The sequence below is a fragment of the Terrapene carolina genome, unplaced genomic scaffold (genome assembly GCF_002925995.2).
Source record: "Terrapene carolina triunguis isolate 2854851 unplaced genomic scaffold, T_m_triunguis-2.0 Scaffold212, whole genome shotgun sequence".
Classification (NCBI taxonomy): domain Eukaryota; kingdom Metazoa; phylum Chordata; order Testudines; family Emydidae; genus Terrapene; species Terrapene triunguis.
In genome coordinates, this window is record NW_020664563.1 from 1,054,240 (window position 1) to 1,069,037 (window position 14,798).

The 14,798-nt window shown below is 51.0% G+C and overlaps 1 protein-coding gene across 1 annotated transcript in view; it reads right to left on the minus strand.

The window, feature by feature from the left end:
* The window catches only part of DDR2 (discoidin domain receptor tyrosine kinase 2), a 115,841-nt gene that overhangs the window by 43,122 nt on the left and 57,921 nt on the right, over nucleotides 1-14,798 (minus strand). Inside the window, exons 3-6 of the mRNA XM_026656159.2 lie at nucleotides 7,042-7,144; nucleotides 4,095-4,326; nucleotides 3,126-3,273; nucleotides 547-652 (exon numbers count right to left, since the gene is read on the minus strand). Coding sequence (XP_026511944.1) covers nucleotides 547-652; nucleotides 3,126-3,273; nucleotides 4,095-4,326; nucleotides 7,042-7,144 — 589 coding nt within the window. The remainder of the gene's footprint in view (nucleotides 1-546; nucleotides 653-3,125; nucleotides 3,274-4,094; nucleotides 4,327-7,041; nucleotides 7,145-14,798) is intronic.

Here is a 14,798-nt window from a genome sequence, read left to right on the forward strand (position 1 = left end):
AGAGATCTCAGTGGGCTGCCTCAGTCACACAGGGGGCTCTAAGAGCCCCCAACACCCCTTCCAGGGGCTTTCCACAGCCTCCCAGCACATCAGATGACCTGGGCTGAACTCATAATCTCCAGAATAATTGGCTATTTTCTCAGCAAGAGGCAGCAACTTGCGCCTTTGTTGGCCAAGTGGCTCCTTCCTTCTGTGCTTATGGCAAGAAAAACATGGTCTTGTTTAAATGGGCAAATGAGCACATCCCCGGCCCTCCTGCCTGCAGGGGCACAATCCCCACTGGAGTGGGGTTGCTATTAGTTAGTTCGTTGAGTACTGATGATGTGCTCGGGGATGTACAGAACCAGAGGAGCTGACAAGTCAAACGACTCAAACAGGTGACCTTTGAACCAGGTTTCTACCAAACAGCTTATCACAGGACAGCACTGGGGGGCCATTGTTGTGGAGCCCTTGGTAGAACATTGGCAGCTTGTCACTGCCAAGTCCTGACCTGCCCGTAAAACCCCTCCCCCACTTTCCCAGGCAAGGAGCTCTCCGGGAACTTACCTGTAGCCAAAAGCGCCGTCATACACAGAATCGTTGAGGTAAATGACCGTGCCGCTGGGAAGGATGAACTGCTGTCCAGCAGGCGCATTGTAGGAAACCAGCCCATCTGTCAGAGCAATCAGTGTGCAATTAGTGTGGGCCCAAACAAGCATCCCCCCCAGCCAGGTTTGCAGCAGCTCTCCCGGATAAACAAAAAGGAGAGCACAATGCAACATCCACCTAGGCCAAGAGGCTCTTGATTGCAGCACAGACCAGGGATGAGCTCAGAAACAGACTGGGCTCCGCTCTATGAGTTTCACACAAAATAGATGGGGGAGAATGGCTGGAGGGAGAACTGGCCAGGCTGACAAATAGGGCAGTGAAACTATCATGCCAGCAGAGATATGGATGTAGGCCAAGAAGATGCAACCCCCCCATTGCCAGTCACGTCCCCTCACACACAACCATTGCTGCCATGTCCTCTCGCAAACTCCCATTCCTAGCCATGGACCTTTCCACATTCCCACTGCCAGCCACAGCCTGTCACCTTCCCCCGCCCCACTGTCAGCCATATCCTCTATCAAACCTCCACTGCTGCCACCTCCTCACTGCCACCAATGGCCCCTCGCGAACCTCCATTGTGAGCCATGACCCCTCACAAACACCCATCACTCTCATGGCCTTTCACAATTCCCCATTGCCAGTCGGCCTCATGCCAATCCCCACGACCAACCACAACCCCTAGCAGCCCCCCATTGAAAGCCATGGACCCTCACAAACCTGGGCACTGATGCCATGTGGTCTTACAAACTCCCATTGGCAGCCAAGGCCCCTCACACACCTCCATGGCCAGGCCTGGCCCGTTGCAAACCCCACTGCCAGCCACGGCCTCTCACAAACTCCCATTATGGCCATGGCCTCTCACAAACCTCCATTCCTAGACAGGGCCCTTCACACGCCCCACTGCTGCCACATCCCCTAGCAAACCCTCATTTCCAGTTATGAGCCCCAACACCATTGCTGCCCCATTCCCTCATAAACCCCTCTTGCCACAACCACATTGCAAGCCATGGCCCCTCACACAAGCCCATTAGTGCCATGGCTCATTGCAAATCCTCAATGCTGCCTCGGATCCTCACCAACCCCATTACCCACCAGAGCCCCTCTCACACCTCCACTGTGAGCCACACATCTGAATTACTCCCACAGCCCCTCACAAATCCACACTGCCAGACACATCCCCTTGCACACGCTCATTGCTGCTATGGCCCTTTGCACAACCCCATTGCTGCCACTTTTCCTCGCAAACCCCAGTAGCCAGCCACGGCTCCTTGCACACACTCATTGCCAACTATAGCCCCTCACACAGCTCCAGCCCCTCAAAAACCTCCATTGCCAGCCACAGCTTCTCGCAAACCCACATTACTGAAACGGCCCCTAGCAAACCCCATTGCCAGCCATGGACCATTGCACACCCACGTTGCCAGACATGGCCTCTTGCAAACCTCCATTGCTGCCATGTCCTCTCACAACCCCCCATTGCCAGGCACAGCCACTTGCAACCCCCCCATTGCTGACACAGCCCCAAGCAAACCCCCATTTCCAGTCTTGAGCCCTCACAAGCTTCCATTGCTGCCAAAGCCCCTCACACAATCCTGTTGCCAGCCACGGCCTGTGCCAGGGTGTATAAACCCCACACTGGAGAACAAGAGATAAAAGAGCTGGCAGAAGCTGGACTGGGGGCTTAAAAGGGGAAGCAGAGCAGCTGAGTAGGGGGCAGGCAGTGGACAGGAGAAGACCTGTGGTCCAAGCTCCTGGGAAGGCGCCTCCCAGGAAAGCTTGCAGCCTGAGGCTTGGATACTGACCTGCCCAAGCCTGCAAGGGAGGGACTGGGGGCTTCTGAAAGTCACAGACTTTAATTGTGTGTTTGGTTCTTTATTTTACCCTGTGGGGAGAGGGGACACTGGTAGGAAGCGATTCAGGGAGGCAGCCGCATAGCACCCCAAGATGCCGATCTCAGCTGCCTACCATTGGGCCCTGAATCCTCTACCAGCCCCTAAAGAGGGGACAATAACAGAAGCCTGTCCCTTGGTGGGGAATCTAGTTGGGAGACCCGGAAGGTACAAAGGTCCAAACCCTAAAACCCCAACCCATGGGGGAAGTCCTGAAGTCCTTGCTGACTTCTGAAGATTTCCATATCATTGGATTCGAACATGTGACCTAGCCAGAGGGCTGAGTCGCTAATAGGACAGACCCCCAAACAGAGGATTTACTGTGAGAAAGGGGAAGTCCCGGGAGGAAGACAACTTGCCACACCCTAGCCTGACCAGGAGGCAGCACTGCTGATGAGTGTTCCCCTTCCAAGCCCCATTGCCAGCCAGAGCCCCTTGCATGCCCCCACTGCCTAGAGATCCATGCAGACAGATGCATTTCCCTGGTTCACACTCCGGTAACGCATGTGGTGTGTTATGTCAGACCCCCAAACACAACACAGGGTCCCACTGCCACAGCATGAGCCCTTGTACCTGCAGCTCATCTGGGCCCCTGATCCATGGCACTGGAAATGGGTGTGACTGGTGCCCTTGCAGGCCCCTGCTCACCTAGCCACGTGCAGCCATAGAGCTCCACTCGCAGGCAGACGTTCATGGAGTGGTCGGTGATGGGAATGAAGCGTATGAAGCGAGCTATGATGGGAGGTTCCAGGTCCTTGAGGACAATGTCATAAGGGTTGGTGTTTCCATCCAGCACCTGAGAACGACAGACACTAGCTGGCAAAGGGTGCTGATGCTGTGCAGCTGGGAGAGACAGGGGGCAGCTCACACACCCTACAGGCCTCCGAGTGTGGCTCACGGCTGCTGCACGCTGCCGTACCCTGCCACCACCACACAGCTCTTCCCCACCACCGGGGGCAGGGAGCTCACTGCTTTTGCATCAGTCTCGGCATCTGTGTGGTGGGCACAATCCCACCGGTGCATGGGGCTTTGCCATTGTTAGGGGCCTAGGGCATGGCAGTAGATATGTTTGTACCCCCTGCAGTGAACTTCCATCCAGCACTACAGCTGTGGCAGCCTGGATGGTGCCAATGTTCATCTCCTGTCTACATTGCATTGGGGCAGGTGGGAGAGGTGGATTGGCATGAATGGGCATGGAGGGTAAAGCCTGCACTTCGACTCACACCTCCCTGGGCACTGCATGACAGGTACCATCAGCATCTTCACTGACATTTGCCAATACTCCAGTGACCAAGCCCCAACTGCCCCAGAAACAGATTGCTGACACCCTTCATTGCCAGTCCCCCGGTCAGGCAAGGGCATTCTCTGTCCTAGGGGATGGTGTTCTGCTTGTCGGCTAGGCACTGCTCCAGCCCCGAATGCCTGTAACTCGAGGTGGCAGCTATAGAGACTCCTGGCCCACCTGGTACTGGATTTGCAGTACACACCAGTGCAGCAACACTTGGTTAGGATGCCAGTCTGAGCGTGGTGGCGCATCCCACATGTAGGGCCCCCCTTCCCATCTCCAGGGCAGTGGGATCCTAGCAGGGAAGATTTATTAGCTCCCCACCTCCTTACCTGCTTCCCATGCCGGTTCCTCCAGGAAATCCACCGGGTGCCATCCCGGCTGTAATTGATCTTGTACATTGGTGCAAACTCGTTGCCGTGGCCGCCAGCGTGTCGCCCCTGGGTCCCCACCAGGGTGATAAAGTGCAGGGCGTGCAGGTCAATCTGAAGGAACTCCTTGAGGTCATCTGGCTCAACGGGGATCTCCGGACACCAAGCCCCATCGCCCTCTTCTGAATCAAGCCTGGGGCAGAGCAGGGTGGGGTAGGAGTGCAGGGGAGGAGAGAGAGTCACTTCCAAAAAGACTTCCTGTGAGAGCCTATCATGGCACCCTGCTCCCCAGGCGTCAGACCCCACCCTGCCTTCCCTACAGCCCACCCTACCTGCCCCTGGGCTGGCCTAGCACTGACCAGGACTCTTCTAACCAGCAGTAATAGAGCAGGAAAGTCCCAGCTCCTCAGCCTCCAACCCTTAACTCACCTGCAGCACCAGGAGGACCTGTCCTTCCCCTCACAAGGAGCTGGCATATGGGGGTGGATTCACAGATTTGGGGCCCTGCAGTGGGGAGGGCTCTCCAGCGGCCTGAAGCCCTGAGGTCTCAGTTCTCTCATTATAAAATGCTGGAGGAGTGTTCCCCCACCCTCTTTGAGTTCTGAACTTCAGCCTTGGGCCCCCATAGGGACACCAGTCCCATGGCCAGGGTGGAGCTGGGCAAGGAGAAGCATAATCCGAATTTCTCCCTCCCATGGGCCATCTCGTGTTCCCCCAGCAGCTCACACTGGATCTGGAGTGCTGGTACTGGGTGCCATTTCTGAGCGTGACCCATACATCTCCTCGCCTGTTGTCGTGTGGGGGTGTTTCCTTGCCTCCCCACTCACAAATCGTGTGCTCCCCTGATTTGATCCTGGGGCAGGTTCTGTATCTGACCCATCAGAAATCCCACCAGAATCAGGCCTGAGGGCCAGTGTGGGCCCTGGGGCTCTGTGGGCCCAGGGGAGGGGAATACCACACCACTGCCCCCAGATCCTGCTCACCGGGGGCCCAACTGCAGACCCTGCTTTCACCAGTCGTCACTTGTAGGCACCTGTTGGGCACTAGCTACCCAAAGTGCGGGAGGACAGGAAGCACGTGGGACTGCACTGGGTCAGGCTGACAGGACCAGGATAGTATATGGCAGGAGTCGGAGGGTGTCATCATGGGTATGTTCCCTGAAGAGTCTTCCTCACTGCCTCTGACGTGGGGCTGGACCTTCAATAGCAGCATGGTGTGTATACAAAACTGGCCCCTGCTTCGAGCCCTACAGGAGCCCTCACAGCTGGGTCAGGGGCCAGGCACTAGAGGCAGAAACACAACGTGCAGGGCCTGCCACGTGAGAAGCTGTTGGGTAACTAAGGTGGCAGGGCAGAGCCCCAGATGGAGAGGTGAGACGGGAGGGGCCAGGAGAAAACATCTCCCTCCAATCACTGGAAATGATGCATGACTTTTCCTCAGCACCGGGTGAGGAAGAGCAGTCAGTAGCACAGGAAGGAGGAGAGGAAGAGCAGGGAGACTATAGACAGTGTCCTGCCACCAACTCCCCAATGCAGAGCGACAAGCAGCCATAGGGTCAAACCCCAGCCTTGGGGCAGCCTCTGCTGGGCACATGCTGGGTGTAGCATCTCTCTTGCAGCTGCCCTCTCACACTCGGGCAATTTCCGGGGAGTGGGCTGGGCCAGCAGAGAAAGTGAGGCCAATGGGGCTGTTCAGGGTGGGTTTATCTCACCCTGCCTGCAGGATTTAAGATGAACATGGGTGGGAGGAGAGGAGACCCGGGGTGAGCGTCACCCATCAGCAACTGCTCCTTGCTGGCTCAGAGTCACTGCTCCAGCTGAGGGAACGTTCATGACAGAGTTCCTAGCACAAGGAACTCTCCCCAGCATGCATTCACAAATGAACACACGCATGCTTGCCGCATCCTTTACTGAGCCCAGAGTGAAGGAGGGAGCTCACAGAGGGCACTGTGATGGCTAATGCTGGCTGCAGGGAGGCCCCTTGACATGCAGCTGAGCTCCAGGGCCACATGCCCTTCCTGGGTCTGCAGGCATCACACACCCCATTGGGTCTAGTTTCCTGTGGAAAGGTCTGGGTTAGAAAGCTCATGGCTGCATGTCTTTCACTACAAAACTCTTCCCCAAATCTACCCTGTCTTCTGACACACGGCATGTCCCTTTCACCCCAAGAATCCCCGGGTCTGAGCCCAGGTCCCCAGCCCCACTGTCCACTTGGTACCTTCCTTGTGCTCCCATCTCCGCTCTGCTCCCCTTTGCAGCTGGCTGGACTCTTCCTCACTCTGGGACCTGGCAGGAGACTGCTAGGGACGGAGAGCAGCAGCTTCCCTCTTGCTGATGAACATGCCCTCAGCCTGCATTTGGAGGAGCCTCAGCCAGTGACCAAGCTGTCAGCCATCCTGGCACCTGACAGCTGCTGCAGGGACTGGCCCCATGCAAGCCTAGCCATGGCTCCACAACATTGCCCCCAGGAACACATTCCAGGAACGCTGTCTTGGGCCAGCCCCACAGCTGCCATGGAACCAAGGCCCCACTGCCTGCTTCTGGGAAGTGCTCTCCACCTCCCCACAGCTGCAGCAGAGCCTGCCTTGTCCTGTGCTGGGCCCAGGGCACAGGAGCAGTGGCAGCTGGCAGAGGAGTCTGTAAGAGCGGCAGCCATTGATGTATGCTGCACATGCAGGATGACACTGGCAGAGTGAGACTGCAGGTGCATGGAACACGCCCTGGGCCCCAGCACAGGGTCCTCGCCCAGCAATGGCCAGTCACAGAACAGGAACACCAGTGAAATCCTGCTATGGCCATTGAGAACATCAGTGACGCAGCTGTCCCCTGCCATAGGGCGAGTGTGATACCAAGCAGCCAATCACCCCCATGTGAAAGGCACATGGCTCCCTCGCGTCGGTTGCCCTCACCTTCCATACTTGGCTGCTGTGGATTCAGACCACTGGCTGGAGGCGGAGATGTCTTCGTCTGGGATGTGGCCGCCTGACATTCCCAGAGGATAACGGCACACAGCTGAAACGAGACACACCATTGGCTGCCCCTTCAGTTTGCTCCAGTGATGTGGAGAATGCTCAGTGCTTCCGAGGAACTCAGAGCTGACGGTCAGGAGAAGGTCAAGCATGGTGCAAGCAGCTCTGGGCAAGCTCCACCCAGTGCATGCCAGCCCTGCCCCACCACACTCCATGCTAGCTCAGTCCTGGGACCTCCCCAAAGCTATACCCGTGCACCACAGATACCACAGTGGTATAAGAAACAGGCCCATCAGCAGATCTCTAGTAGCACTTCCTGCTCTTCTAGGCTTTGGCTCCGCACCGCACACAAATATTGGTGCCCTGTATCTGGTGTAGACCCATAGACCCCCCTGCTATGCCAGCCTTAGGACCTCCACACAGCCTGGCTGATGTAGCCATTCTTGATACATCCGGCAGCCCCTTCTCCTACCTCTGCCCTCCACACAGCTCCAGATACACTTCTGTCCCAGCCTGCAGCACCACCTGCTACTCTAGTGCCTGGCCCCTACCCCCCCAGGAACATCTCTGAAAATGTACCTGCCGCAGCCCCTCCTGGGCTCACACACAGCTCTGCCAATGCCCCTCACCCAAACCCAGCTATCCCAGATCCAGACCCCATCAAGACAGCTTGGCCACCGCACTTCAGCAGGTCACGCCTGTGCTCCCTCCATGCTGCCATCCTGCACGAGGGAAAGTGACTCCCCTCAGCAGGGTGGGGCAGGGAGGTAATTGACTTGTAGTTGGCAGCGGAGGTGTCTCTGGTATCCAGGAGGAGTTCCCAGGCCTGGCAGGAGTCCCCAGTAACAGCCAGCGTCACACAGAGACTGCTGCAATCTTGGAATAAGTGTCCTGAACTCCTCTCAGCCAAAGGACCATCCAGGCAAAACCCTGCTCTGGCTGGCTGGCATTAGGCAGAGCAAACCACAGACTCTCCCCCTGGATAGGGCAAACAACAGAGTGTGTGTCACGATCCCCAGCAGAGCCGATGGAGCTGGGAGAAAGGACCTGCCCTACATGGAACCACCACAAAGCATAGCTCAGACTAATTAGCGGACAGTTAGCAAGGTCTATAGATAGGCAGGATAAAAGATCCTCATGTTCTAGTGTTGCCATATATCACCCCAGAAGTGGCTGCATTTCACAGTGAGTGAAGAGACCATATGCCTCTAACTTAACCTAGTGGCAATGACTCTGGGAGGCTGATCAGTCTTTAGCCCTCTGCTGAAAGTGGTGGCATGTGTGAGCTGTGCTAATGGCTCGGGTGATGGGAAGAAAGGGCTTTGCAATGATACTCAATGTGACCCATTTCCAATGGCATTGTGTTAGCAAAATGTCCACCAACCAGAGCATCTGGAGCTGGGAGGCAGTAAGTCGTCCCCCACCTCCACCACCACCACAGAGCGTGACACCACTGGAATTAGGAGTTTGTAGATGTTTATGAATCAGATGACACCTCCCAGATCCTTCTGCCACAGAATGAGATTTATTATGGTCCCACACTAAGACACACCTACTTTGCCTACATGTTCAGCAGACAGACCCACTTTGCCAAAGTGATCAATTTTGGCTGTTTTGAGTTAAAATACACTTTAACGAGTGTTGCGAGAATGCAGAATCAGTCGGTGCTATGCTTGGCTGATGCAGCAACTCATGGTATTGGACACCATCAGGTGGTCGAGGGACGTCTATCTAGAATACATCACCGGACATCGGCAATACCGGGGGAGATGAGCTGGAGTGCCGATGAGAAGCAAAGTCGGGGGAAAAACTGAAATACTTCCCTAATGGATTGTGTTTTCTAAGGGACAGCCTATCCTAAATTCTCAATTACTGAGGGACAATCTTCACTCATTCCTATATTTGCTTTCCACAACCAACTCTCTGTACTACTTTTCATGAGTGAAGTACCTGAATACTTGGATGCTAATACTCTAACTGTATCACTGAATTTATTAACCTTAATCTGGGATACTGCCGATTATGTATTTTATGACTTTCAAACCAACCTTTGTACTTTTGGACAATGTAAACACTATACCCAGAGGTACAGACACTCTTTCTTTAACCTGTGTATTATATCATTTTAACATTAGCTTTAATAAACATTTTGAAATCTTGAACACTGGGATGACAAAGTGTTGTTCTCCTTAGTGTTTGACTAAGCGCAACAAACTGTACTTACCATGCCCTAACTGAGAGGTTCATGCTCACTCAGTGGCGGCTGGCAGAGGAGTCTGTAAGAGCGGCAAGTGCGGGGCCCGATTCGATGATTTAAATCCCTTTCAAAACTCTTGGCAGGTCAGCAGTTCTAACTCTGATGTTCTCATTATCCATCTAAGTGGCCAATCCTTTTTTTTGAAATTTGCTAAGCTCTTGGTCTCTTCTACCTCTCTTCTCCAAGGGAAACATGCTTTCATTTAAAACTCTCTTCCCAGGAAAAGTTTTCCAGGCCCTGAATCATTTTCCTCATCCATCAGAGTCCCCTCTGATGCTGCTATATTGTTTTGGAGACAGAATGCCCAGTACTGCACACAGTATCCAGAGGAAGCTGCACCACTGAGCGATATCAAAGCATTAGAGTATTTTCTGTATTATTATCCCTCCTGTTCCTTACGCAGCCAAACTTTTGGTTTCCCCTTTTGAGCAGAGGGCTGTTGTGATAATTGGGCCTACACATTTACCCTCACTGTGAGCTCACCAGTAGAGAGTGAGTTACAGTTGCCAACCCTCCAGGATTGTCCTGGCATCTCCAGCAATTAAAAAATAATCTTTAATTGAAGATTGTCATACAATGAAACCTCCAGGAATACGACCAATCAAAGTTTCTAACCCTAGAGTGAGTGTAAGGTTATTGTGATCAGGGCTGGCTCCAGGCACCAGCGCAGTAAGCAGGTGCTTGGGGCGGCCCATGGAAGGGGGTGGCACCTCCGGCTCTTTGGCAGCAATTAGGTGGCGGGTCCCTCAGTTCCTCTCGGAGGGAAGGACCTGCCGCCGAATTGCCGCCGAAGAATGAAGCGGCGGTGGTAGAGCTGCAGCCGATCGCAGCTTTTTTATTTAATTATTTATTTTTCCACCACTTGGGGCAGCAAAAACGCTGGAGCTGACCCTGATTGTGATAGCTTATGAACTAGAACAGGGGACGGCAACCTTTCAGAAGTGGTGTGCCAAGTCTTCATTTATTCACTCTAATTTAAGGTTTCGCGTGCCAGTAATACATTTTAACGTTTTTAGAAGGTCTCTTTCTATAAGTCTATAATATATAACTAAACTATTGTTGTATGTAAAGTAAATAAGGATTTTAAAATATTTAAGAAGCTTCATTTAAAATTAAATTAAAATACAGAGCCCCCCAGACTGGTGGCCGGGACCTGGGCAGTGTGGGTGCCACTGAAAATCAGCTCGCGTGCCATAGGTTGCCTACCCATGAGCTAGAACAAATGTTGATAGAAAAGGTGTGAAGGGGAGACAGCGTGACTGAGTCCAAACAGAAAGGCCTCCTAGCCCAGCTCAAGGACTGTATTAAGATCATGCTTGGTAAACAAGAAAAATGTGGTGCTGGAAAGTAACTAACCAAAGTTGGTGTGTTGAATATTAGGCCTAATTGGTGGCTGAAATAACGAAGGGATGGGCTGTTCCATCCATCACTGCCTTTGGGGTCTTACAAAGAGACTTTGGGGAGACAAACTGGTTACTGGAGCAAGTTTCACCATCATGGCTGCCACCCCCATCATCTCCTGGGCCCCAGACCTTTGTCATCCTGATCCAGACAGGTGTCCTGACAGGACCGGGCCAGAGAGAGGGACCCAGATGACATCACCACCCCTACCTGAATCCCAACCACCAGCTGGGATGTGAGACTTTCTCTCCTCCCTGCTCCATTGTGCCCTTTTCCTTCCCTACCTTATTTCTTCTCTTTCCTATCGCTCTCCTTTTGCCTTCTGTCTAATAAGAGTCTGGCTTGGCCGGCCAAGACTGCCAGAAGCTGGGACTGGATGACAGGGGATGGATCACTTGATGATTACCTGTTCTGTTCATTCCCTCTGGGGCACCTGGCATTGGCCACTGTCGGAAGACTGGATATTGGACTAGATCAGAGGTTCCCAAAGTGGGTGATACCGCCCCCTGGGGGGCGCTGGAACGATCCAGGGGGGCAGTAGTAGCCTCGGGTGCAATTGGGGGGCGTTGAATAAAAATAAGGGGGCGGTGGAAGCATAAAGAAAGAAGAGAATATAAGAAAATTTTGAAAAACCGTTCGTACGTTTCATCTGTTGTGTAACATAGAGTTAAAGTTGTAGTGATTACTTTATTTTCCAAATAAATTCACAAATTATAACCAATCAGGTGTCAAGTCCGCCAACAGCTCTTAACAAGCAAGTGTTGGCAGGCGAACGTGTCGCGCATTGTCGGGAAGTCCAGCATGCATCGGCAGGAATATGTGCGTGTAATGACTTGTTTACAATACGATACTATAAATAGGCGACATGTATGAAATCTAATTTAGATTGTTTCTGAATTGTGTAAAAAGCAGTTAACAATAGTGCAATAAGTATTTAAAAATTTTTATTCATATTCGATACCTTCGATCTTTACGGATTACAGATCACATACAAAGCAAATTGTATTATTGTTGTTTCAATAAAACAGCAATTTACACGTGAGTATTTTTATACATTTTCTTACATATCTACCGTACGTTTCTGTGTCTCTAGTGCTTACTAATAATAAAATCGTAGCAGGCTTGTGTCGGTACAGTACTATTTGAAGTGTACAGTCAATATATTTGTCATATTTTTTATTACAATACTAATGAAAACAGGGGAATGAAATCGTAAAAAAACTGTTAACTATTAACATTTATTTATATCTATCGAATCATCTGTGTTAATTGGTAAATAAGGCGTGTGTTAATAAGGAACAATTATTTAAATAAGGGCAAACTAAATTAAAACTATTAACTGATTTTTAATTGCATATTGATTATTTTTTAAATTATTTCTTGATAAATTTAGTTTGATATTTGACAATTTAATATCAAATACATATATCTAATGCTGAGCAAAGAACAAAACCCAGTTTATTAGTTTCATTAGTATTTTAGTTTGGTTGTCTTTTGCCGTCTTACGCAAAAACCACTGTATACCTGATGTCGTGGGCGATATTCTAATAACACATCTTTCTTTACTATATTGTAGGACGTAAGTAGAAATATAGATACATAAAAGAACGCAAATTTGTCACTGCATCTTTCTGTTTGTTCGCTTAAAGAAGGTAGATTTCCAGGGGGGCGCGGAGTAATTTTTTTTCTGAAAAGGGGGGCGCTGAGTAATTTTTTTTTTTTCTGAAAAGGGGGCGGTAGGCCAAATAAGTTTGGGAACCTCTGGACTAGATGGACCTTTGGTCTGACCCACTATGGCTGTTCTTATATTTTGCAATGCTGCTGTGAGCCTGTGACCAGAAAGAGGCAACTAAAAGCATAGCCCTAAACAGCCCAACGCTGGTATAAGTTTGCCAGGTCTTGGAGTGGCTGATAAGTCCATATGCTGGGTCTGTGTTTTTCCAGCAGTGAGGCTGCAAGTGAGAGTCAGCTCCAGAAGCTGCATTTTCTATCTTTGCTATTCTTTTCTCTCCCCTTCTGTGTGTGTTTGTTTCATTTTGTCTTCTACAAAACGGATCCGATTTTAACAATAGTTCAAGCCCATTTCAACTAACTTCTTCCCTTTTCCCAAAAAAGAACAATTATCATTTTAACACCATTTAAGAGACTGTCAAACAAGGGGATTTTTCCTTTAAAAACCCTTTACCCCTAATGGGAAAGGGAACAAGGGCTGTTGTTAAAATGAAAGCCTTAATTAATTTGAAATGTAAAGTATTAAATAACGTTTCCTTCTTTTCTGTTTCTTAATAACAGGTTTAAAGGGACGTTTGCACCATGGTACTAAGAAGGCTGAGGTCTCTGCACATCAAACCCCAAACCTTGTTTAAAACTGTTTAATGTTGGACAAGTAGTCCTGTCAACACCTATGTCTATTTGGCCTTGTGTTTTTCCATTTAAATTCACGCAACAGGTCTTCATTGAGCAATCCACAATGAAACCCAGGTGAGACCAATACTGGATCCTGGGCCCGTTCTAGCAGACATATTTGAAAAAGGATGTTGAAAAATTGGAGAGGGTTCAGAGAAGCGTCACAAGAATGATTTGAGATCTGGAAAACCCACCTCACAGTGAGAGGCTAAAGAAGCTCATTGAACAGGAGATTTAAAGCAACTTGATCACAGCCTAGAGTAGACATCCCTATACAGGGAGGAGATTTCTGAGAGCAGAGGGCTCTTCAATCTAGCAGACAAAGGCAGAACAAGATCCAGTGGCTCGAAGCGGAAGTCACCAGAGTTCATTCTGGAAATATGGTGCAGATTTTTAATGAGGGTAATTAACCACTGGAACAGATTCCCCAGGGGTGTGATGAATCCCCCTCACTCAAAGGGTAGGTAGGTTTTTCCAAAAGCATCTGAGTGATCACTTGCAATTTCTGAGTAAAGACCAGATACCTTAAGATCAGCTCTAGCTCCACTATCAACTTTTGGGGCTGACTACAGGAATCCTGGGGAGGGTCTCTGGCCTGTGTTATGCAGGTCTGACTAGAGCAGTAGTTCCCAAACTTTAACAACCTGTGAACCGCTTTCACTAAAATGTCAAGTCTCTCAAACCCCCTCCTAGAAATGAATATTTCCAGGGATTTTCTCCTTTGCCTAAGTATAAATTATAAAAGCAGTGATCTTAGAAATACAAAATTTGTTTTCATGACATGCTTATTACACACGATTTATTATTAATTATTATTTATCATTACAGTATTTTTATTACATTATGAAAACGGCAACACTCTTCCAAGATCTCACTTTCGTAGCTTGTATCACTTTGAATAAGCCTGTTATAAGACAAGGCTCCTATATTTCATCAAGGCTTATGAGATGTGAAACAGCATGAAGGTATTTAAAAAGCCAACTCAAAGAGTTCCTCCTACACAAGTATTCAGTCCAGGCAAAGAATTAGGGTGACTAAGGTTACCATTCGTCCGGATTCCCCCGGACATGTCCAGCTTTTTGAGCTAAAAATAGCATCTGGGGGGAATTTGTAAATTTCCGGACTCCCCCCCCCCCCCCCATGCAGAGCACGCGCGGCTAACAGGGCAGCAGGCCGGATGGTGCCACTTACATGGGGCTCTGACAGCCAGAGAGAGCCCCTCCTCCACTTTCCCTGTAGCAGAGATCACTCCCTCCCTCCCTGCATTCGCAGATCGCCTCCGGCAGTCTGGAGCTCCTCCCCTGCTCCTCCTCCCCTGCTGCCCAGCGTGCCGGGACGAGTGGCAGGGTAAGGGGGCCAGGGGGTCGGAGAAGGGGCAGGGAGGTTCTGGAGGGGGCAGTCAAGAGACGGGGGGGGTCGGGAGTTCGGGGGGGGACTTTCTGGGGGGTGTGTGGATAAGGTTTTGGGCAGTCAGGGTACAGGTGGAGGTAGGGTCCTGGGGGGCAGTTAGGGTGGGGAGGGTCTTAGGAGGGGGCAGTTAGGGGACAAGGAACAAGGAGGCTTAGGTAGGGGGTGGGGTTCTGGAGGGCAGTTAGGAGCAGGGGTCCCAGGAGGGGGCAGTCAGGGGACAAGG